Source organism: Aythya ferina, assembly GCF_964211825.1.
Source record: "Aythya ferina genome assembly, chromosome: 17".
Lineage (NCBI taxonomy): Eukaryota > Metazoa > Chordata > Aves > Anseriformes > Anatidae > Aythya > Aythya ferina.
Window position 1 is genome coordinate 13,431,027 of NC_140316.1, and position 25,307 is coordinate 13,456,333.

Below are 25,307 nucleotides of genomic sequence, written 5' to 3' on the forward strand. Positions count from 1 at the left end.
GACGGGTCGGGTTTGATTTTCTACTTTGAACCAGCTTTATTCCACGGCAATTATTTCGGGCAGCTCGGAAACCTCCCAGCCGCTGCCTGAGGCAGAGCCCCGCGGGCCGGGGAGGCTCCGGGCTCAGCCGCCTCAGGGGAAGCTCCACACCCGGGGGGCCGGGGCGAGCCGTGGGGAGCAGGCAGACGGGGAGCGACCGGGTCCGATCCATTCTGATCCGATGCGATCAGATCGGAGTGGATCGGATCCGAGCCGTTCCCCATCTCCCCGCCGTCCCCTCACGGAGCCCCCCTCACAGCTCCATCCCCCCCCCACCCCCCCCCTCCGCGCGGGCAGCCCCCGGCGATGGCGGCGGCTCGGGGCGCGCGTGCGCAGTGCGCGGGCCCCGTTGGCGGGCGGAGCCGAGCGGCGCCGAGCTGAGGGAGCATTGTGCGTGCGGGCGGGCGGGCGGACAGACGGAGGGACGGACCGGACGGACGGACGGACGCCGCGCCGCATATCCCCGCCGCCGAGGCCGCCCTTCCCCTCCCCTCCCTCCCCAGCCCCCCCAGCAGCATGTCGGGCCGCTCGGTGCGGGCCGAGACCCGGAGCCGGGCGAAGGATGATATCAAGCGGGTGATGGCGGCCATCGAGAAAGTGCGCAAATGGTGAGCGGGACGCGCCGAGGCGGGACCCCGCGCCGCCCTCCTCCTCCTCCCCGGCACCCCGAAACCTCCCTGGGGTCCCCCCAAAAAACATCCCAAACCTCTCCTCCTCCCCCCCCCCCCCTTCTCCCTTCCACCTCCACCCCTTCACGGCGCCCTCCCCTCACGGAGCCCGGAGCCCGCCGGGCGGCCGCGGGGGGCGGGGAGCCGGCGGCGCCCAGAAGCCATTTCGCGGAGCCGCTCGCAGGAAGGCGGCGGCGGCTGAGGCGGCTCCATTGTGCGGCCCCCGGCCCTCCTCACAGCCCCCCGGCCTTCCTCACGGCCCCCGGTGCCTTCCTCAGAGCCCCCGGTTCCCTTCTCGCCGCCCCCGCTCCCCTCCTCGCCCGCCGCCCCCCCCTCACGGCGCCCTGAGGGGAGGGGGGGGGGGGGGCTCCGAGGCCGGGGGTGCCGCTCGAAGGAGGCTCTTTTTATAAAAAAAACACCACATAAAACAGCACCGTACAACTCGAACGGCTTCTCCTGGGTTCGAGCTCCTCTCCCAGCCCCTCAAGGCTCCGAGGTTTGCGCGCACAAAACCGGAGCGGGGCCGGAGAGGGCGAGCGGGACTGCCGCCTGAATTTGTGGTGGAACGGTATAATTAAAGGCTGGTGTCCCCCCCACACGGTGGGACGGGTCCCTTTTGTTAGGCCCTCAGCGTGTTTGGGCATTTTCTGCTTTTGTCTTTTTCTGCTTGCATTCTGACAAGCGAGGCGAGGCGTTTCGGCGGCTGCTGTCACGCTCCGCGCGGGCAGGCCGGCGCTTTCGGTGGGCCACAGCGAGCAGGGACTGCAGAGAGTCTTTCTTCCGACAAGTTGACTCTCTGTTCCCTAATCTTAAAGTGTTTTCAAACGTTTGAAATCCACGGAAAATCCCCTGGGTTGGTGTTAATCTGCATAACCTCGTTTTGTTTCCAACCTGATGAAATAAGGGGCACCTCTGTTACAACGCACAGCAAACTCTTCAGTTCCATTGAAAGAAAGGCAAAATAGGGAAATAAACGTGCCTGCTACTCCAGCGCAACGGGCTGTTGCCTTTTAACAGCCTGAGCACGCGAGTGGGCCAGTTGGCTGGAGCTGGACAAAGAAGCAGGACGTGTGCCCCATAATGCAGGGCACGGGACAGGGATCTCAGAGAATCCACCCGCTGAGGAAGGAGCCGGAGCAGCCCAGACATCGCAGTTCGGTTCCTTTTAGGAACTCTTTTCTGCTCAGCTGGCGTTTTGAAGTGCTGTTTGCTGCCTAGTGGGCCAGCTCCGAAGGATCGGAACGATGCGCGGTGATGTGATGCTACTTTTGATCAGAGAGCCTTCCTGCTGGATGTGTGGGACTGTAGTGTTTTGTCTGTAGGTATTTCATTCATGAGCGCAGTGTGCTTCCTTTGAGTCCTAGTTTGTGGATTTCAGGGAGGAGGAGAGGCAGAAGCTTGGCCATTCAACAAAACATCTAGACTTTTTTTTTTCCCTTGGCAAGAGCTGTTTGCCAAAATGTCAGTTGCTATGGCTTCCTCCTTAAAACAAATCTTGCGGTATAAATAGATTTTGTACACTTTAACCCTCATGAAAGACAGCTTGCTTTAAAGGGTTACTGTACAGAATCCTGCAACGTTTCTTCTGATCGCTGTCAGAAGTACCCCGTGGCTTCTTGTGCATGCCTCTCACAAGTATTTATATAAACCATTTTTCCTACTTTTAAAGGAATCATAATTTGATGGTGAATCTCATGATTACCCACCACCACCTGCAGTCAAGTACAGTGGAAAATTAGCAAGAGAGATTCTGTGTTTTGTGGTTTAAATGTTTTGAGAAGACTTGTGAAATTGAACTTTATACACTAGCAACTCCTGCATCTTCAGAGGAGCCACATAGGCAATTTCAAGTGTGCAGTTTCATTTGCATAATAGGAGCAATTTGTTGCCATCCACAGCTCTTCTGTGGAAATGCAGCCGCTGAAGACTGAAACACCTTGCATGCAACACTTCATAGGACAGGGTTTTCTGAGACCTGTGTGCTGAGATTTTTCAGTACCGAAGACGAGGAGAGAGGCAGAACATGCTTACGATAAACTTCTGAACTGATGGTGGGTCCAGCCATAAGGATTACCATAAGGTAATCCACAAGTGTAGGGTGCAGCAGCCCTGCTGTGCAGGTTTCTGTCTGCCTCTATTGCCCCAGCTCTTCGTGTGCCCATATGAAGTGGGTTTCCATCAGCACAGGCCCTGTTCCTTGGAAAATGCATTTGTTAGACAGCGAGCCCTTCGGTGCAGGTGCCCTATCTTCCCGTGTGTTTGCAGAGCGCCGCGCGCTTCTGGTATTGCTGGAACTTGGCTTATAGTAGTAAACAGTGAAGTTGTTAGGCTGTTATCTTGAGATTAATGTGGCCCTATCTCCTTTGTTTAAACCACTCTCGTGAATGAGCTTCTAATTTAGACAACGCTAAGACACGTGTCTTACAGAATACATGGTTGCGTTGTATTTATGTGACAGAAGTAGATTTTCAGGCCTAAAGAGGGCATTTAAACTTTTTTTTTTTAACCATACGTATTACTTATTTTTCATCTAGTTGAAAAAGGAGTTAAATTTAGTGAAATTTACTAGTTGAAAAAGATACAGGGTTATTTTTTTGTCTTTGGACAGAGATGTGTAGTTCTAAGTGGGCTCTCAACAACAGAGGGGAAAAAAGAACTGTGTCCCTGTGTCCTCAACCAGCATTAGAAAGCAATGGAAATGCTCTTGTCTTACAAAGGCAGGGTTTAAGTGAAAGAAAACACAGTTATTTACTAAAAGAAAAGTAACGGGTAGCCAGCAAGCTCTAAGTAGCAGTTTGTCTTGTGAGGCAGTGAAATAACGTGCACGGGTAACCAGCACTGCTGAACCTTTGGACAACTGTGCAAACATTTCAGGATGGAGGCATGGTGTGGCTGCTGGGGGTAGGTACCCCGGTCAGGAACGAGGAAATCTCCTTGTGTTGAGTTGCAGAACCTTTGTGTAAGTCATCTGGCCTTTTTCGGACCTATTTATCCGAGCTGTAATCTGGGGATTGTGGTAATACCTCACAAAGAAGAGGTGAGCGCGGATCGCTGCTGACAGTAGTTGAAGCGCTGTGTGTTTATTATGGAAGCGAGCTGGCTGTGGAGCCAGGCATGACTTGGGCTGGAGCTTAAAGCCAAGCGTGTGGTGTGAAAGATGCTGAGCACAATAACCACGGGAGGGGAGATGGTGCTGCCTGGTAGCGTGCCTGGCATCTCGCTGCCACCAGTCAGCAGAACTTGTCGGCGCTGCTGCTGTAGCTTCTCTGTTCTTGCCTCCGCTCAGGCTCGCTAACATAGTTTTACATGGTATGTAATGCTCTGAGATTGAGCTTCTGCAGATTTTGCTGCCCTTGCTTCCTTCTTGAAAGAGATTCTCACTCCAAAAAGTGGTTAGGAGGTTGAACCTCTTAACGGGATGCCTCTGGAAAAGGCTGCCTGCCTGCTGCTGCCCTGTGCCCCGTGATTCAGGCCGAGGGGCAGCTGAACTAAAACCACCCAGTGTGCGAGGGGGCTGTCTTGGAGTGCTGCAGCGGTCCAAGCAGTTACCATGGATGAATTGCAGTCTGGATTTTCTGGCTCACGGTTACTTCCTTTTGAGCCAGAGCGTGCTCTCTGACTTCAGTGGGAGCTGGACGTATGTAAAAGGGAGAGTTCTGTCGTATGCAAACAGTGTTTGTCATGACTGTAAGAAAAGCTGCTTGTGGCAACGTGGGGCTCAGCACAACGTGGTTAAAAACCTGCTGGCATGTGTAAGTGAAGGAGACTGTGCTACTGCAGAACACTTTGATGAACTTAGACAGAGGGTGGCTGTTGTCCAGTTCTGCTGCCTCCTATTTCACTGTATTTGTGGCATGGTCAAGAAACACCACGTGTACTGGGGCTACCTCACGTTAGTCACTAGACAAACATCTGCATAGCACTAGGCGTGCTGTGCAAAGCCAGCCTCCATTTCAGAAACATCTTTATTTGTGCATCTGACAGCACTTTGTGTGTATAATAATGGCATTTTCTTTCCCATCCCCCTCTCTCCTTTGCTTGATCCCACAGGGAGGTCATAATTCTGTGATTTTCACCAAACTCTGTTGCAATGCAAGTGAGTGTGATGTGATAATTCAGCATTATGACGTCACTTCGTGATCATCAACAGAAGATGGGGTATGTGGGAGCAAATCCTCGTGTGAATACACGTCACTTTGCTCAACGGTAGTCGTGGTAAAGAGCCAAACACGTGTGTGAAAGCCTTTCCTTGAATGACGATGTATTGGCAGCGAAGGCTTTCTGTTTCCGTGCCATCAAATGTTTCCAGCACTCGTTGCTGCTGCAAAAGCTGCCTTGACACTTTATGTCTAAGTGTAATACACACTGCTGTGTTTGCTCACCAGTGTATTACTTTTATACGTGGAATTTGGTATGCATCTTCGGAGCTTTAGTGTTAACACACAAAATATAAATACATCCAAGAATCCTGGGCTATTTGAAACGGGGAATCGAGTATATAATTATATTAACTTCTGGGATATTAGTATGCCTCAGGCATAACCACTAAAGAAGTGTTGATGTTAATGGCTACCCTACGTATCCTTGGCTGTCCTTAAAATGCTGTACAGATATGGTTCGGAATTTTAAAATGCTTTAACACAATTTCAGATCCGTGTAAGGGTTGGTTTCTGCTTCCTTGACTAGTTTCTGAATTGCCCATAACTAAAATATTTAAGATACTTTTCAGCGTGGAAGATTAAAGCAAAGAAAATTATTGTATGTATTTTAAGTTCTGCCATTTCCATTGGTGTTATGCTTGGGTCATGCATGGAGGAATAGGAGAGGTTTAGAACCACAAAAAATGATGATTTTATTTTTAAAAAGCTATGGAGTTTGTTAGGTAGACAAGTGAAATTGCTCCTTGCCACATTTTTAGCCCGATCAGCTGTCGGGCTGATGGTGGTCTTCCACCTTTTCCAGTCTGCCCATCAACACAGAGACCAAGCTGTGTAGCAGGGTCCTGCAGAACAAATTCTTGCCTAGTGATCACTTAACAAAGGTGGCCTGGAGTCACCGGGTTCTGGTCAGCATCTCCAGATCCATGGGTTCAACAGTAGGGCTGTTTTACAGCCAGGAAAATGGGCAGAAATTGGGGTTTTGCAACAGAACGGGCACGAGAGCTCACAAATTCTTATGCCCGCTCTGGCTATTGGCCAGCAAGAGCATTTTGTAGGCACCACTTAGCAAACCTTGTGTTACAGGCAGCATAAGTCAATTGTGAACTCTAAATAAATAAAAAGCCACGTCCCTGATCAGCAGCTGGGGCTGGTGACTGTGCACCAAAAAATGAGGGTTTGGAGTAGAACTGGTTGGGGTTGGTTTGGAGTTGGTTGTTTCTTTTTTGTTTGTTTTTAATGGAAAAAACAGTAAATACTACAGATAATACCCTAAGCTTTATTTGCAATACGCATTTTAAATTCTGAAGTGAGTTTACCCTGTTGATCTTAAATGTTTGAGAGTCATGTTTCTTTGTTAACAGATTTGTTTGTACTGCCAATGATTTTATTCCATTTTAGAGGAGCTTGTCGTCTTTTTTCTTATTAATACTTTTATGGTCTTAAACCATCCACGCTGCAAATGCTTACACCTGTAAAATAAGTGAATAACAGCAGTTTGGTGTTGGGTTTTCTTTTTAACTGTGTTTGCAGGACTGGGATGGTGGTGTGCTTCCATCACCGAGTATCCTTATTCCCTTTGTTGTCTGAATTACTGTGTATTGAATTCAGAAAAAAAAATCCCTATAGCTGAAGGTTGTCAGAACTTAAAGTGGTACGTAAGAAGCTCAAAAGATTAAAATGTCAGGGCTAACTTTAATAATAGAAGGAAAAAGTTACTAATATAGGTTTCCTCCTGTGTTCTACAGTCTGTCCAGTGAAGATGCTGTGTGAGGCTGCTTTGAGATGCTAACAGGTATCTTGAACTTTTGGTTTTCCAGTGCAGCATCTCTAAGTAATATTTTGCTGTAGGAAAAGGCTAAAATCTTGATTTTTTTATTAAACATTTGTTCACCTCCTCCCCCACACCCAAAACAAAACCCCAGCTGGTTTTATTTCCATAATTTCAAAGGTTTTCCTAACTAGAAATGAGTTTAGTTTGTCTTGTATCCTTAAAAAAAAGAAAAAGAAAAAGTTATGTCATGATCATCTCCTCACAATTAAGTATGCTCTCATTATTGACATGCTCATTTCCACTGTCATTTTTATCCCACCTAGAATTAGAGCTCCAAATTAGCTTAAAATTGTTTCTTGACATATTTTAGCCATCTAGTGTACGTAAATGGATGCATCTAAACACGCAGAGGGAAAAATGTGCTCCAGAAGAGCAGTGGGAAAGAAAAGAATCTGAAGTAGTCTTGCACTTAAAGTAAAATATCCTCTTGGACAGATCCGAAACATATAAAATTGCCATATATAGCTTCTCTTTCTCTTTCTCTCTGTTTTTTTTTTTTTTTTTTTAAACAGGAAGGTGTCTCCTCTAATAGGAAAACAAATAAGATTGGCTTTCGGAGCTAAAACAAATAGCACAGAGGATGTTTGTGGCATTTATACAATGTGGCTGCTTTTGATTCCGGGAGCCCTTTCTAAAAACGGAGCTATCACATATGTATTTGGAGTCACATCCAGCTTCTCCCATCCTGCAAAGAACATTATTTTTTAATCTGTAACTGGATTCCAAATCTATTATTTAAATGTGTTTTTAACAACGAAATAACAAAAATGCTTGAGATCTCATGCCAAATTAATTTCAGATGTTCCTGAATTTTTAATGGAATTGGTCTTTGTTGTTAACTTTCACTCGATCCATTTGCAGAGCTAGGTTGCAAACCCAGGAACCAGTAGTGGTGATCTGTGACCTGAAAACTGATCTCCGAAATGTGATGAAATTTCTCTGGCATTCTGGACCTTCCTTTAATGTTCTCATGTAAAGACCTCAAGGAATTCATCCCTTAACTCAGTTCAGCCTCCTTTCCATCTCTGCACTCGGTGTCTGTGTGACCCCCTAATGTAGTGACACCCTCCGGCCAGATTTCCTTCACATTTTTCAATGTCATGACTTCGTGGCTGGCTGGCAGGGGTCTGCACAGAGTGCTGTAGGTTCTGCTTTTTCCCTCTAATAGCATCCTCAGCCTCCCCTGCCCAAGAGAGCCAGGCTTTCCTGAGTCTGAATTGTGCCCCACAGCACAGATCGGTACCTGTAGGGCTGTTGGTTCTGAGACAAGAATTCCAGAGTTGTCTGACAGGAGCGTTGAGTGAATGTTAAATGGCTAGCAGCAAATTCCTACCCAGAAATAAATCTCAGATGGTCAAAATGCATTTAGATTTCTAATGCCATTAAACAGCTTCACGACAATCAAAACACACTGGTCTGTTTAAAACTTCTTTTGCTCTCTGGAAACTTAAGTGAAAATTGTAGGCATTAAATCTGCATTTTCAATAGCTATTCTTCTTAACTGTATTGTTAATCCTGATCTTATTACTGCTACTGCAGTTACTCACCTAGTCAAGTAACAGCCCTCAGAAATCTGGAGGTTAGCAGCGCTCTAGCAAATTTTTGAAATGCAAAGAACAATTTGCACAATGCAGTGCTAAGACGATGTAATAGAGATCATCCTACTTAATAGCCTATTTAAATCCTCGACAACTTACAATAGTAGATTACTTTATTTTGAATACGAATTTTAACTTTAACTTCTCCTGCATTGTAATTTTGTAGGGAGAAGAAGTGGGTGACAGTTGGCGACACGTCTCTAAGGATTTACAAATGGGTACCAGTAACAGAGCCTAAAGTCGATGATGTAAGTATCCTGCAGATATCTTGGATTTTTCAAGATGTAGAGACTTGCATTTAGGGAAAGCTGAACGAAATACGCTCTCAGTTCTTTGAGCCTCCAAGCTAAGACTGGTGTTGGTCTCACAAGCGCTTGGACAGAAGAGCTGTAGAGAAAATGTTGATCTCTACAAAAAGTGACGGTGGTGGTTCAGCAGGTGGCAGTCTTCCGGAGTCAGCTTGGATCAATTCTCAGATAACTGTTACATATTCGACTTGAAACTGTTCTGAAATCTTTCTCCAACATAATCATTGATAGAGGTGGGGATGGAAGCAAGACATCAATTATGCTTCCTCTCTTTCTGCCTGATGCCTTAAAGGAAAGCTGCTTTGGAACTGCACAGAGAACATACTGTATCTGCATCACTGTTGCTTTGCTGAAAAATAGGTGCAAAACCTTGAGGTAAGGGTAGGAAACTCCTGTGGAACTGAGACCGCTTGCATTAAGATAACCAGCCCAAGCAGTACAGCCCACGTGCTTCTATTGTAATGTTTGTTTTTGGTAAGTGTATTCATCATGTTTATACTCTGGTGTGCACTGCTCATTTGCCATAATTATGTGCCATAAAAACAACAAGTGTAAAATTTCTGTGACGATCAGAGTTGCCTTTTGTCCTTCTTGAAAGCGTGAGCAGGATCTCCATGAACTTGGAAACTTTCCGTTTCCTTCAAAGAACTTGTTCATTCTGTCTAGTTGTCCAATGCTTGGTCTTGATTTTATTGTTTATTAGACATTGTGGGGATTGAGGTGGGGTAGGGAGGAAGCTGGAGAGAGAGAATGAGAAATACTTCGTCTCACAGCTTCCAAAAATAATTTTCCAGCAGTGAAACTATACTTCCATGGTGGATACAACAGAACTTTAAGTAGAATTTCCGTTGGTTTTCTGGATGGACTTTCAAAGTGCCTGGTACCTCAAGTCAGGTTCTTTGTTAGGAAGAATGGCCTTGTATGGCCGTCTCTATGTGCGGAGTTTAAGTATGGTTTTTGAGCCTTAATCTTCAGGTTTTGGTTCATATTTGCTGAACTGGAGACAGTTCAAGACCAGTTCCTTTCGTGTCCTGCAGTCACGTTCTGCTTGTAACAAGCAGAGGCTGTTCTGCAGCTGCAGGTTTGATGTCATAAGGTTTCTGTATTTTGCTCAGGAAGTTCTTACAATAATAAAGTACATGCATTAAAAAACCAACGACTAGGGTAGAGGTCATTGTGGCTATTTAGTTTTGTTACAGACATCCTTTTATATCCAACTTCATCCACTTGTGAAGGAGGATTCTTGCTTTTCACTAGAATAGAAGGATGGGATCTTTTTATTGCTTCATGTTTCAAATGGAAATTATCTATGACTTCAGCAAACACCGATTAGGTTACTTCCCCCCTCACATGTTGCTCCTAAGCCACTTTGACATTTCTTTGAACTGGAATTAAGCTCTATCCTCCCACTAGTTTTGAAAGGCTGTTGTGGAACTTCACTTTGTTAAACAAACAGCAACAAAACCAAAACACCTTTGAGCTTAAATAGTTCAGTTACTTCTTTTGTGCTCAAAGTGTCCTTTTACCTTAAGAAAAGCTGAGAGAGATTATCCCCTCTGAACTTTGATTTTGCAACAATAGAGAAGCCTGTGTGCTTTCACCTTTGTTTCAAGTATTAGGGAATAAAATCTGGGTCATTCCATTTATTCTCTCTGAAGTAAAAATACGGTTTAAAAAGCCTAATACTCTGTTTGAGATAAAGGAAAAAGTCTTTCCAGATCCTACTTGTTGAATTTCTTCTGCAGTCTTAGACTGTGCTTAGTTTCATTCCCTTCCTTGTTGGAGAACGTTGTCCTGACCAAAACGGAGAGGTTGTTTGAACATTCTTCCTAGAGTCAGGCTTTTAATCGTCTTCTCAGCAGGCACGCAGGGTCCTCCAAAAGCAGTGCAGCTGGCTCTTTCTCCTCTGAGACTGATTACGTCACCTCTTAATTGAAAATGCTGCATCCCTTAGCAGACGCAGATTTTCCACGTGATGGATGCCAATGGCTCTTCCTTTGTTTTAAGGCGTGCAGTCCGTACTGTTGTTTGGTCCTGAGCACGTGGTGACCTATTGTCCCTGTAGGACTGTCTTGTTCATGCTCTTTGTTATAAGCAGTCTGATTTTTCTTAATCCATCTTTTAATTTTAATGAAGAAACAGAGTTAGGTATAGAGAAGGAGAAGGTTTCTGCAGCATTGATAGTTGAGAAAGAGGTAAAAAGCCGTCTCTTTAGTTTTAAAAATCTAGTTCTGTCATTATTTCTGGTGTGCACGCATTCCTGTTGCCTAGGTGCATAGTACAAGCTTCCTGACACAAAGGGGAGAATATCCTGAGTTAGGCAGTAGTGTGTTAATACACGTAAAACAGAGTGAGCAGAGTTAAGCAGGCAGAAATCGGGTAGCTTCTGAATCTTTGTCCCTGCCACTGATTAGTGTGCCTCCTTCTTCCCATTGTGGCAGAGATTCTTTTGACCCTGCTTTCGTAGCTCATTGAACTGAGTACAAAGTTAGCAGCCAACACCTCCCAAGTTCTCTGACTCAGTTTCAGCGAGTCATTTAATCATTGTGCCTCTGATTCTGGGCTTGCAGAATGAGAGGTAGTACTGAGAACTGTTGTGCTTGTTCCAAAAATTGTGCCGCAGCCTAATGATGAAAAACACATTTAAGTACTAACAACTACTAGAACTTCTGGCTAGTGCTTTGTGTCAGGAAGAATGTTGCTTTGTGTCAATTAGAAAAGCAGTTCTGCGATTACTGGGACTAATGCACTATTGGTAACATCAGTGATTATAACCTTGGTGTTTTTGCACTTGAAGTGAGATGCTTACAGAAGCAATGAGTGGAAAGGGCTTTGTATTGAAAGGTTTTTTTTCTTTCTTTTTTTTTTTTTTTTCATGGTGATAGTCCTGTTTGTGGTACCTTCTGTTTTTCAGAAAAATAAGAATAAGAAAAAAGGCAAAGATGAAAAATGTGGCTCTGAAGTGACCACTCCGGAGAACAGCTCCTCTCCAGGGATGATGGACATGCATGGTGAGTGGGAGAAGGTCAGCCCAAATTACCCTATTACACTGCTGTGAAAGTGGAAGCTAACAGTGTCAAATTCTCTGTTGCTCGGATGTATGGACAGCGTAATGAGGCCAAAGTGAGAATGGCATCAGACACCAATTTGGTACCTTGCACTTCTATTCTGTGGCTGTACCGACAGTTGTTTAAATGCCGTTTTTATTTGGGCTGCGTATGTGGGGGGAAAAATTGGTGGCAGAGCTAGGTGTGAAAATAAAAATGTGAATATCTACTATCCGAATGCTATACTCTTAATTAGGTTAAGTAAGTAACTCTGTCAAGCTTGCTGCTTGAAGAACCAGGAGACCCCTAAAGCCTCAGTGGCGCCTACTGTCACTTCTGCAGGTTTTGTATATGTTTAATGGAGTAGGTGAGTCAGGTCAAAAAAAAATCAGCAAGAGCCAAGAGAGCAAGCTGTGGTGCTGCTTTGTCTTCCTTCTCCCTCAATTTGATGAAATTAACTGGTTAAGAAAACATTTTGCTTGCCAGTCAGTTGCTATTAGATCAATTTAAAAAGCGTGGACTGTTGAATATCAGCGTGGTATTTTTTACAGAGAAGCCTGTACAGCTCTAATTTTTTACTTTCTAGATGTTTGGATAGCAATTGTGGCTGAGAATGCAGCACTATTTGAACTGATAAGAGAGGGTCACTTTTTGGCAGGATTTAATTTTTTCATTTCAACTTTATTTGCATTTTTATTGCCTCTTAGTTATTTTTTTTGCAGTGTTTGCAATGAGAATGATCTTGCGATTAAAGGATTGAGTGGGATATTCACAGACTGGATTAATTTTTCATCAGTGTTGCCAACTTCTTAGCTTTTGCCTTGGTCAGATCATTTAATTTTCTTAAGCCTTGTTCCCCCATCCATAAAGTGAATATAATACTTGCTTTATTAAACATATATCATTTGTGTTTTTAAGCCATACTGTAGAATTTCATGATAAGCTTAATCTTATCTTCAGGCTACTCTGAAAAGAGATGGCTATCCCATCATTGGCTATGCATTTCTGAAGTCCTTTGGATGTAGTGATTGTACAGATGCAGAGGGAGGTAGATCAGCTTACATGCTAGTAATTTAACTAATAATGTTTGCTGGGTTAGTTTTCTTAGGGATCAGGGGCTTCTGTCTCAGTTCCCCATGGTTAGACTGGATTAAAGATTACAGGAAGCTGCACCCCAGTGCTATCAGTAAAGCATTAGCTGAGATATTTAAACCACTGTCATTGGCTTTCACAAAGAAGAGGGTGCAAGCAGGATGTTTTAAGTCCAAAGACATGATCTGTGTTGCAGTAAGCTTTCATGATCAAGCTTCTTGAGGCTAGTGAGTATTCTGGACAACTATGGCTAAAGTACTCCTAGTATTAGGACTGGATGGTACATTTTACCTTGATAGCAGCGTGCACTTTTTTGACCTTCAAGACACTTTAAAAACCACCTGCTCATCAGAGCTTTGCGGAGCTGGATATCTGTAGCATGAACATTTAATTGGCCCTTTATTAGGTGGGCTACAAAATGAGACTGTTGCTTCAGTTGATCTGTGTTACTTGCATTATAAAATTCCAGGTTCTTTGGAAGTAACCTGAGTAAAACACTCTTGGTTTTATTGTATAATATTACTTAAAGCACCTTTCTTGAAGTTTTCTGATTTTTAGTAACTGCTGAAAAACTCCTGATTACAGCATAGGCTGCAAAAGTTGTGACGGTGGTGATGTAGACTAAGCTTCGATATGGTGTTAGCATAAATACTACTGGACTCCAACAAGCTAGTCTATACCCTGTGTTATCAGGGGATAAAGCAGGAGAAAAAAAAGAATTAAGGTGTGTTTTTTATTCAGATCTTGTCAAATTGGACTTCAGTGCTCTAAACTCTTCTGTTAACAGATGACAACAGCAACCAGAGTTCAATAGCTGATGCTTCTCCAATAAAACAAGAAAACAGTAGCAATTCAAGTCCAGCACCAGAGCAGAATTTGGCAACACAAGCAGATGGCACTGAAGTAAAGTCTGATGAAATTCAGACAGAAGCAAAGGAGCAGCCTGGTTCAGAAGGTAAGCTGAAAGACCATCCTTAAAACCAAACAAAAAACCTTTATGGTGGTATCATTTATTTGCTTGTCCATTTTAAGAACTGAATAATAACTGTTTGAAATAAATGGCTTCTGAGTTCTCAGCATTTATGTGAAAATGGGCCATAATCTCTCTTGCTGAACCGTGATTCTTCCATACAACAGGAAAGGTCAGACTGGCATTCAAAGTCATTTCAGAGAGGAAACAAACAAAATACTTGGTTTATCGTTGTCATAATCTATCTTAAATTATTTCTTCTTTCAAAGTAACGTTTGAAATGTCTGTTTCCATTTGATCACACAAACTCTGGAGTTACTTCTGTAGGTCTGGGAATGTTTGTTGCCTAGTGTGAAAGTAAAGTGGAATTGAGATACTTTTAAATCTATTTATTTTTTTAATTGTGCAAAGTATGATGTAAGCTTTCCTTCTCGCTTAACCTTGTTAGTTGCTTATTCAAAACTTAGTTCTGAGTGCTGTCCTTGTTTTTTAAAAGAGCTACAATATTGTATTGCAGTTGTACACAGATGAAAAATACGTGTGGGTTAAGAGATTGTTCGGAACCACATTCTTTGAATGGTATTTGCATAATTCAAACATGTTCAGTATATATATTCTTTGAAAGATAAGTGACTTTATCCTATTATAACAGATAAAATGTCCTTAACACCATTCTAATTATTGGGTTGCAAAATTCTTCCCATAGCAAAGCAATTAAATTATGCCCTCCTGATTAAGTTCTTAGCTCAGTGGATCCAGTAACCAATTTAAATTTAGAGCTTTTATCTTGGTAATACTAGAACGGTGAGGTATGTGAAAGTCGTCATTGTTCATGGGGGGTTAAATTTTTACAAATGAATCATCATCAGATTGAAATAAAATAGAATGCCAAATCCTTCAGAGAAAAGCTAAACTAGCATATTTGTGATATGGTAAACTGTAAGGATTTACTCCAAGGTCTAATATTGTCTGAACCCGTTCGTGTGAAGCTGTTACATAGCACACATGCTCCCCTGACTAAATTTAGATTCAAGGAAAATCGTACCGAGTTCTCTGGATTAGTTCCAGAGTTGGTTACTGTAAAACAAAAGGGAGAAGTAATGGCAAAAACAGCGCCTTATTGACATGGTCTCTCTGTTGGTAACACGCTGTGTTTAAAAATGTATTAAAAAATGTATTAAATAATCCACCTAAGTGTTCTCATCGAACCCCTGCAACTGTGACATAATTCAACAGGGTGGGGTTAATGACCTTGTACATCCCTCTTATGTTAACTACGCTAAGCCTTGCTTTTTGAGCAAGCACAGGTGTGGGTTTTATTTTTGTTTTAAAGAACAAGAAAAGTTGAAAGCAGGTAGGAGCTGTAACAAGCTGGATGACTTCTTCACAAGTATGCACCAGACTTGAAAATTCTACGCCCTTAATGGTTAAGATACCTAGCTGAATTTCTAAATTTTATCTTAAATGTAGTATCAAGGGAAGAAAAAAGTGCATTTTAATTATCTGAATCAAAATTCCCCGATATAACTTTGCTCTATAGCCTTAGCTACGTAGTTTATGCAACATTAATTATCGCAATTCAGCCCTTTCTGTAGCTGCCTCTTCTGGTTTAAAATTGTCCTTGCGTTCATTCAGCCCTTTTGCAAAGTTTATGTTGAACCTTGTTTGCTGATTGCATTGCACAGTTCTGTGTCCCAGGGTGTGTGTGAGTTTAGCTCCCTCTAGGGACAGATTCCAGCAATTGTCCGCAGCCGGCAGCATGGAGGCAAAGGTCTTCTCTAGTGGCAGCAGCCAGTAGTTTTGATCTTGGAATTTAATCTTAATTCATTATATTCGTACCGTTATGTATGTTATCGATGGTAACATGTGGGCGAAATTTGTATGTTCTGGGGGTGATAGTGAGAAAACATCCTAAAAGCTCCTGCTGAATGCTTTCATTTGTTTACAATAATTTCTTGAAATTTCAGATACCTCCGATGAACAGAACTCACAGTCTTCAATGGAAAATTCCATGAATAGTTCAGAGAAAGCAGAAATTCAGTCCTCTGGAGAAAATGATATAATTACAGAGGCATCTAAAAACTCTCAGGTAACCTTATGCACAAAAGCCCGATTACTTGGGATTTGGAAAAGAGCATTTTTACCAAAAAGCAAATGTAAGGAGGCCAGTAGTGTATTTAGGCTCATTTGCTAAGGTGATGACAGTAAAGCAGCTGTAGAGTATTAAATGCATACATGTATCTAGTGGTGTGGTTAATTTGATTGCCTTCTTGCATTTCATGTAATATGAAGGGTAACACTCAATTGGTCTGGTTTACTTTTCAAGTTCTGATACCAGGCTGTGTTAGTTTTGTAAGGAAGTACTAAAGTTTAATAATAAATGGTTTGGACGTAACCTACTGAAAAAGTGCCTTTGAGGACCCTTCAGGCATAAAATGCTTTTTATAAAAGTAAATTCATACGGGGGTAGGAATGGGAATTTTTGTAGATTTCATGGGCAAAGTGTTCTGATGTTTATTCACTGAGAATACTGAAAAATTCCGGTTGGGTGGGAGAAGGCAATTATTACTGTAATTGTCCCTTTCACACTGAAATCCTCAGGCAGAGCACTGCTCAGACCATGGGTTTTCCTCTGGGGTGGTTGGCTTGTTTCAGTGCACACCTTGCTCTTTCAAAACATTCCGTGTTCTGTCCTGTAGAGGTTGCTTTTGCTACGGCAGGAACAAATTCATGTGCACTTGGTGTGGGTTGTGCTCACGTGTGGAGCTGAGGGAAGTCGGGTATAGCCTTGCTGGTGCTTGGAACATTCCCTGCGGCTTCTAGCCTGGAACTAGAATTTTATTTGTCAGTAGATGACGCAAGTGTAAAGAAGCTGAAGTAAGATGTAAGTAGAGGAGTGATTTTCCGGAAGCAAATTGACTTGGTCACGTTATTCTTGTCTCCAGGGATGCTTTGTATTTCACAAATGACGCACCAGGGAATTTGTTCTTGCTTCTTGTTTGATGTTTATGGCACCTGAAATTGAGTGCAATGATAACATGATTGTTTTTCTTTCCCCCCACCACCATTAAGGACTCTGAAGGAGTGCCACCTTCTAAAAAGATGAAAGTAGAGGCTTCCCAACAAAACGTTGAAGAGATTTAGACTATAGATTTTTCTGGTCAGTTTTTACGTAAGGTACATCAGTGGGCTTAATTATAGAACAACCTTACTTAAGCATCTTCTCTTGGATGAGGACAGAACTCCTAACTTTTCAAGTTACCAAGCAAAAATCCAAGAAAGCCTAACAAAGGTTTAACTTCTCAGACACTGAAAACTTTTTCCTGTGAAACAAACATTGAGAACTTTAAGTTACTGTCTCTGAAATGGTTGGAGTAAACAACTCAGGAGGGGTCTACGCACTGTTTCTAAAGTCAAAATTACAATTATGTTGCTGCTGTATTTTTTTTTTCATTTCTCTATTTAACATTGTAAGATATTTAAGGATGGTACAGGTCAGGTATTAGCTTTCATGTGAAGTTCATTGTTCTGGCGTGATGTCTGCTTTTGTTTTGTGCCTTGTGTTCTGAAAACAGTGCTAACTTTTAACTTTTAAAAGTTGTTTTGCAACTGTCTCCTTTGCAAAGTGGCCTATGTTTGTATAATGCCGTGTAGTAAGGCTTTTTCTTTTCCTTTTTTTTTTTTTTTGTTTTTTTGTTTGGGGTTTTTGTTTTGTTTTTAATTTTTAAATCCCTGGTGCTTAAATCTTAATAAATACAGATCAGGAAGCCATTTTCACTCTTGGAGTCCAAGGAGAAAAAGGAGCTTGATATATTATTTTAGCAGCTATAGTGGAGATCTTTTATTGAATGCATGGCATTCGCAACTGTAAATTTGGTCTTCTAAATACTTAACTTCATCAGAAGTTAACATGATCTGTTTACCATTTATAGTCCAGATCTGAATATATAACACAACAGTTAAAATACTTGCGTATTAGGTCCAGATCTCTGTACTGGGTACAACTTGCTTTACAGAAGAGTTCCGCTATGTACATACATAGGATCAAAGGGATTGATGCACAGTGAATTTACTTTCAATTGGTCTTTTTTGATATGAGGTTTTCACTGAACTGGATTTCATTGTACTGTTCCTTTATAAGATGTTTACTTCTGTGTTCCAGGTTAATACTGTATTTGGGATTTTTTTTTTTTTTCCTTTGAGCAAGTCTTGTAAATAAGCCTTGTTTTTTTTTTTTTTCCATAGTATTTGCATCATTGATAGAAATGTTTTTTTTTTCCAATTATGTCAAAGTGTGCTTATGCTCAACTTGATTGAAAAGCACTAAGCATGTGCAACTCCCTTCAAATTAGTGGCATTTAGAAGTGCAGAACCATCTGCAAAGGTCAGGTCACAAGGGCCTGATCTTCCAGTGGGCTTTGTGCTTCCAGGATGAGCACCCGGTTATAAATACTTGGTATCAGTGGGAACCGCTTTATTTCTCACTTTAATTCTCTTTATACACACACGTGCGTTTGCACGTGTGCACACACGTTGCTGGATCAGGCCCTTAGTCTTTCTTCACTTTGTGTGTGAGAGGTGGAGCTTGTAATTTAAAATATGATCTCACAGCTATGGAAATGGTTGCATATAGTTTGTAAGCTAAGAACTGTAAATACTTTTTTAAATGAAAAAATTGCTTCCAGTTGATACATTTTCATAATTAGCTCTTCATTAAGCTTATTTATTTCTGAATTCTCCAATAGTGAAAATGGCTTGCACTTAGACTACTGCATTGCGTTTGCAATTACCACTTTATTATGGAAAACAATGGGGAAGTGGGGGGGGAGGGCGTAGAGGGAGGGAGGATTGGGGAGCCAATACTGACCTTCCATAGGATGTTTGTAGGATTAAACTCCAAATAACATATGACACTCAGTTTCGGAACTTTTCTTTTGTGTTGAAATAAACTTTTTGGATTTTAACTGAATAAAATTTGATTGCAAATCATTCATGAAAACAGTGTGCTCCCTAATAAGTTTTTGGGATTTCTGGTCTGATCATGAAGTCCATTAAGATTCTGAAAAAATAAAAAAAAAGGAAATGAGGAGCCAAAAACTATATTTGCACAATATATGCAATGAAACGGTAGAATTCTCTCTTGAATTGTGTGTATGCCTAAAATGTGGATAACTGGTCAATGACGATTGATTTGTATGTATATTACATTCAGATTTAAGTGATATTTTGTGAGAAGTTCTATTGATATATTAAATGGGCAAATTTAGAAAGATTCAAACTTAAAAATATTTTTGATTTACTAACTTTTTTTTGTTATTTTTAATGCTAAAACAAAACAAATCTGATGCCACCTTTGATAAGTAGTCATTTTTACTAATCCCTATCAGGTGCATCGCAGCAAGTTTTTAATTTTAATTTTGTAGAAGTTTCCAAGGGAATAAATAGACTTTTTGTTTAGAAACTAATTCCTGTACTTTAGGAAGAAATAAAATATATAAATAGCACTAAAAATACCTCAAATTTTTCATTAGATAGAAACATTTATTGGCATTATTGACATCAACAGGTTTAATTATAAACTTCCTTTTCTCTCCTGTGGCTTCTGCTCAGAACTGTTCATTGTTCTGTGGCTTACAAGATAAGGCATCATAATCATATTCCTAGAGGCTTTATTTCTGAACTAGTAATGCTTTATTTACAGCTTATACAGGATACATTCAGAACTTTTTTTTGTTAACCAGAGATTCTAGTGACAACAGACAACTGAACAAGCAGATAGATTTGGGTTCCTTAGACCAGTTATTGTCAGCCTCTTAGAAAAGAGACTTTGACATTACCTGGTATGAAGAAATCCAAAATAGTGTATAAGACTGTTATTAGTCTTTTTTTGAAGTGCCTGATAACATTTATGGGCCAACGGATGTGATTAAACACATTTTAATGCCAGAAAGTACAGATGGGACCAAACCAGAACATGGAATTCAAACCAACCTGAGGTTTGAAACCAGATCTAAATCCAGCTTTTTTTTTGGCTTGGACCTGTCTCTACCAGAAACTTGTTTTATGAACTCACTGTAAAAGGGTTTATTGAAAGCATTGAGACGTGGAGCAGAAGGAGAGATGTAATTTTCTTCAAGATGACTGAAAGTTCTCATACAGCTAATGTTTTAGAAATAGTGCAAATATCAAGAAGTGCTTCCTTGCTACAATGCTGAATGTTGGAGCTTCAGTTACGAGAAAAAAAAAAAAAAAGAAAAAAAAAAAAGAAAAAGAAACTAGAAGCAAGCAAGTAAATTAGCTGAGTTTGTGGAACGTGTGGGAAGGCCTTCCGAATAAGCGATTTACTCAGCCAAACATTTTATAGCAGAACTATTCCTTGGAATTTTTATGCTTGGGAAAGTAGTTGTTAAACATTCCAAAAAGTGCTGGCACTTACAAAACGACAAAAAAATAAAAATAAAAAAAAAAATCAACAAGGCAGTATAAAATATTGGTTTTGGGTGGCTATCTTCATACATAAACATTGTCATGTTTTGGAATGTTCTTTATATCTAAGGGCCTGTTAGAAGGTGTAAAGAATTTTGTTTTCTTCAATACCTAATCGTTTTCCATCTTATGATTTGTGTGTGTGTGTGTTGTACAGCAGTATAATTTTTCACTTATTTATTCCATCGGTAGTTATGGTTTGTACAATGTACAATGGTTTCATTTCAAAAATAAAATAAAAAATCACAACATGAATGCTGTGTGAATAATTTTTATCAAGAAACTTAATCTCATTTTGTTTTTAAAATTTAAAATAAATTCCCATTTTATAGTCTTTTAAAATGTGCGTTCTATGGTGTTGTCTTATTTGGTAACGTGTAAAATGATTCACTTGATTCGACCAAAGTTGTTTTGATGTGTTAGCAGGACGCTGCTTGGGAGTGGGGGTAATATAACAGCAGCAAACAAATAAATACGGGCAATGTAATTACAGCAGCCTGCAGAATAATTTGGTAATTTAAGGTGCTTACTGTGGGTTTGGTAGTCAGCTAAGGTGTTGTGGTAACTTAAGTTTGGATATAAAGCGTCCTGGTTATTTTCAGTGTTGTGTGTGCTTTGTCCCAAAGCGGTTTCACAGTCTGACAGGCAGCTGTGCTGGCTCACTGCTGCCGGAATGGGGAGCCATGACCAGCTTGCCTGCTCCTGGCTCGTTGGTTTTAATGCCTCCCTTGCATTTAATGGGGTGCTCATGGGATCCTTTTACGAACCACTTCAGTGTACTACCCTAGGAGAAAAATAATAATAATAATAATAAAAAATATATATATATTGTTATTTTTCCTTTTTTATGGATTAGGGAATTAGAATTATAAGGGGTAGGGTGGAACTGGGGGGAGAGGGAGAGAGGGGAAAAGAGCGGGTACAAATGAGGGTGTAATTAAAGACAGGTTCCAGAAATAAAAGACTGAGCAGGTAAGGCTTCTGCCAGTAAAGGAGTGAGCAACAGCGCAGCCCAGAAAGCCGGGTATGGAGCTGGAGGTTGGCCCTGTGGTTTGCCTGGGAGCAGGATGGACAGAAGGGTCAGTGGAGTGGTAAAGGGATGGCTGGACTCCCAGCTCCTGCAATCAGCCCCACGGTCTGAGGCCGTGAGTAAGTCTCCTTGAGCTCCCATACCTCCTTCCTCATCAAAACGGGAAGGCTTATCTTCCTGTCTGTAGATTTAGAAGGATAATTTCTTACCACTAAGTGTTGTGGAGTACGCTGCAGGTATATTTTTAATCAGCTCGAATGTCTCTCTGCTCAATGTGTGTTACAGCTGAATTCTAAGTAAATGGCTGTTTCCTCCTGTGCTAAAAGCCTGCTCTGGAGAAGGAACATCAGCAGAAGATGGGGGCCTACGACACTGCCTTGCACTGCGGATTGCTAAAAACAGTAAGAAAAATCATAGCCAAAAGATGCTGCTGTGGTCCCTTAGTATTTCTCTGTGCCTCCTAGGATTGTTGCTGGTGACCTAAATGCTACTCAAAAGGTCTATCTCCAAAGCATATATTTTTTTAAGGGATGAATCTTTTCTTGCATCTGTGGTATTTGCACTGAGGATGATTAGAGGAGAAAACCCTTGAGCTGCTCTTAAAACCCTAAACTGAAGACTGCTACCTCAGTTTTAAATAATGGTCTGGTGTACTACTAACACTTCTTTGGAAATTACATTGCTACCTAGCAACTTCAATTTAACAAATTACCTCTTTCCATACAGGAAGAAATAAATCTGTAAGCAGGCCACCCTTGCCAGGTTAATGTGCAGGCTGTTGTGCAAGTCCTGTAGCCAGCGCTGCCACTGATGTGTAGTTGTGAGGTTTCGTTAGTTCAGGTACGTTAACAAAACTTAACCAGTTTTACAAGGTTTATTCTGAACATTGCTTTGGAATGCTTTCATTTTTTTTTTCACTTGGAGTACTGACGAGGATGTCTTGCTGGGAGATAGCTTTGTGGGTGGTGGTGGTGGTATTTTTTCTTCTTTTTGAACACCACTGCCACTAAGCTAAGCTAGCAATAATCAGCTTCTTTGTAGCTAAATTATGAATGGTTTTTTCTTAAAAATTGTAGTCATACGTAGTGTTGACCAAGAGCTGAATGTCAGCCTTGATTTTAAAGGCTTCTCTCATTTGGAGCCCTCACATGATGTGATGTCTTCCTGCTCCTTCCATGTGTGGGGAGATACTTAACTTAACACTGCTCTCCTAAACACAGCAATCTGTCCTGATTTCATGCACTTTAGTGCAGATCACTGCAAGGACATAATAGTGATGTTGTAAGAAAGCCTCTTCCTTCCATGCCCAAGACTTGTTATCTCTATCCCTTGAGTTTTCCCTTGCTCTTATTCCTGGTTTTACAAAGCAGAGAAAGTGGCACATGGCAATTTAGTATTTTCCTTCCCCCAAGGAAGACTGTGTAGAAGAGCTTATTTTTCTTTTAAGGTCCTAGAGCTGAACATACATAAACAATTTCAAACCTGTGCTTTGGAGTCTGCCACCTAGAATACAGTTACTCTCCTGGTATTGAAGGTTTGCTCTACAGAACAAACAATTTTTTTTTTCTTGATTGATATATAGATCTGTATGTATATTTTCTTTGTGTGTGTGTGCTGTCAGCTGCTGTTCTCTCCCCAGGCTAATACATCTGTTGGCCCTGTTGATGTGCTTTTATCCATATCTACAGGGATCCACTGCTTCCTTAATGGTGTTGAGAGGGGTGAAATCCAATCTTCCCTTGGAACTATCGTGCTTATTTTATGCATGGCACCAAGCAGGTTCATGGGTTAGATCTGAGCCACCTGGCTGTCAGGGAAAGCCCCGGTGTCTCAGGCTTTTTCTCTGTGACTCCAGGCTGACCCCTTCAGCTGCCTTTGCAGCTTCCCCAGCTACTTCTGTAGCTGCCCTGGCTTTTTGCAGGTTGCCTCTGGTCTATAATAAGCAGTTTTCAATATTAAAGATAGTTTAAAGCCATGAAATACTTCTAGCGTAATCAACATTCTTCAGCAAGCTCTTGGCTGTTCTCTATCTCTTAGGTTTATAAGTTTCCCCCCAGCTTAGAGCCGTTTTTCTGAGGAAGTGTATTGCCAAAGACCTCGTGATGATTCTGTTCCTCATGACCACAGCCAGCTCAGACTTTGCAGTCTTTTGGCCAGAGGTGGTTACGCGTTTCTAGTTGAGGCTTCCCCATAGACCACCTCATGCCCCATGAGGTTTTCTAGCGGGGTGGAAGTGCCACCAGTGACCCCCAGGAGGAGTGGGGACAGCCCTGAGGGGCTGTGGGGACAGAGTAGCCTCAGCATGGTACAGGGGCCTTGTGACATGGTGTCCTCCCTGCCCTTCCTTGGTGACACAAGGCCACTGGATGCCTCATGGGGCTGTTCCGTGATGGTGTAAGGGTAATAGGGTGGGTGCCAGTCATGGCCAAGAGCTGTTTTGGGAACATGGGAGCGGGCAGGACAGCCCAGCCCTTTGCGCAGAAATCATTTATGTTGTAACCGGGCTGTGGGGATCCTGAGGGAAGGGCCGGGGGCTGGACCCTTCCCTGAGGTAAAATCACCTCGGGGGCTGCGCTCCCTGAGGTAAAACCGCCTCAGGGCGAGCCCGCGGGGCTGAGGGGGCGCTGCGGGGCGGGCGGCGCTGAGGCGGGAGCGGGGCGGGGGAAGGGGCGGAGGCGGCCCCGGCGGCCCCGGCTCCTTTAAGCGGGCGGCGGGGGCCGGCCCGGGGCGGAGCGGGGCGGTGGCGGCGCGGAGCTGAGGGGAGAGGAGCGGGCGGCTCGGCCGGGGGCTGGAGGAGGCAGCAGCGGGGCTATGGCCGCCGATGTGTTCATGCGGCCGGCGCGGCTGCTGGGGGCGGCGGGGCCGCTGTCCCCCCGCACGGAGCCCGACGAGGACTCGTCGGACACGGACGACGGCGGCGCCTCGTCGCCGGGAGGAGGGCGGCGGTGCGGGCCGCGGCGGGGGCAGCCTCCGGGCCCCCAAATCATCCACTCGGGGCACTTCATGGTGTCGTCGCCTCACAGCGAGCACCCTCCCAAGAAGGGCTACGACTTCGACACGGTCAACGAGCAGACCTGCCAGACCTACCAGTTCGGGGCGGCCCGGGGAGGCGGAGGCGCCGGGGGGCGCCTCAGCATCGACGCTTCCCTCACGAAGCTCTTCGAGTGCATGTCCCTGGCCTACAGGTACCGGCTGGAGGAGCCCCTCGGGAGGGCTTTGGGGCTCGGCCCCCGTCGCTTCAGCATCCCCCGGGCTTTGGGGGGCAGCCCCCGGGGCTCTGGAGGCTGAGGTGGGGCGGGAAGGTCCGGGGGGTTCCCGTGAGGCGCCCCGCAGCTCTTTTGGGTGGAATTCCTCTTTTTTTTTTTTTGTTTGTTTTTTTTTTTTTGGTGACAGGTTCCCGCAAGTAGAAGCTGTCGTTGTTTCCTTTGTTCCGGTGGCTGCGGCTGGGGAGCAGCACTTCCTGGGTTTATCTGTGCCTTTTGCCCACGCTCCGCTTTGGGTTTTCGCCCCTTTCGGGAGATATCCCGGTATTTTCACGTTTGCTCCCTTTGTCTGCCTTCCAAAATGGAGGCAGAGCTTTGGAACAGAAGTGGTTTGGGGAAGATGTGTGTCTGCTTGCAGCTTTTGTTCCGTGTGATACAGCAAAAGGGGATCCGCTCCGGTGCCCTCTGGTAGGCACGGCTTGGAAGTTGATTAAAAGGAAGGATGGAAAGCTCCCCCGAGCCTTACCAGCAGGGAGATTTATCTTCATTTATAAGAACCATCTTAGCTTGGTAAAAGGAAACAAACTTTGCCCACCCCACGTTTCTCTATTCTTTGTTCATTTTACAGAGGCTTTTCTCTGTTTGCAGTTTTTTTTCAGTGAACAGGAAGCAATAGAAGCGCCTGTTCTGTATGTGTAGTGAGAAAACGTGACATAAAGAACCCTCTTAGTCTTTTTACCACAGGAGTTATTAGTTACAGGCAAGTGAGTGAGTCTTAGCTAGGTGTGCACAAAGATAGATGTGAAATCTTGGCGTTTACAAAGGAAAATTAAACTGCAATGCTTGATTAAAAATTAACCAGTCTGCCCTTACTG

At 43.1% G+C, this 25,307-nt stretch overlaps 2 protein-coding genes across 4 annotated transcripts in view; both read left to right on the plus strand.

Moving 5' to 3' along the window:
- Positions 1–456: 456 nt before the first annotated feature.
- BCL7A (BAF chromatin remodeling complex subunit BCL7A) lies at positions 457–20,454 on the plus strand. 3 transcript variants are annotated; one of them, XM_084491473.1, is made up of 6 exons: positions 462–647; positions 8,463–8,544; positions 11,519–11,615; positions 13,531–13,698; positions 15,681–15,802; positions 16,786–20,454. In XM_084491473.1, the coding sequence occupies exons 1-6, from the start codon at positions 556–558 to the stop codon at positions 16,855–16,857; spliced, it is 633 nt and encodes a 210-aa protein (XP_084347599.1). In that variant the 5' UTR covers positions 462–555; the 3' UTR covers positions 16,858–20,454. The 3 variants fall into 3 exon arrangements, with proteins under 3 accessions (XP_084347598.1, XP_084347599.1, XP_084347600.1); XM_084491474.1 differs by adding an exon at positions 4,758–4,865 and having other exon boundaries at positions 514–647; positions 15,681–20,454; XM_084491472.1 differs by having other exon boundaries at positions 457–647; positions 15,681–20,454.
- Positions 20,455–24,002: 3,548 nt separating this feature from the next.
- MLXIP (MLX interacting protein) overlaps positions 24,003–25,307 on the plus strand; it is a 46,428-nt gene continuing 45,123 nt past the window's right edge. The window contains 1 exon segment of the mRNA XM_084491737.1: positions 24,003–24,414. Coding sequence (XP_084347863.1) covers positions 24,041–24,414 — 374 coding nt within the window. The 5' untranslated portion in view covers positions 24,003–24,040.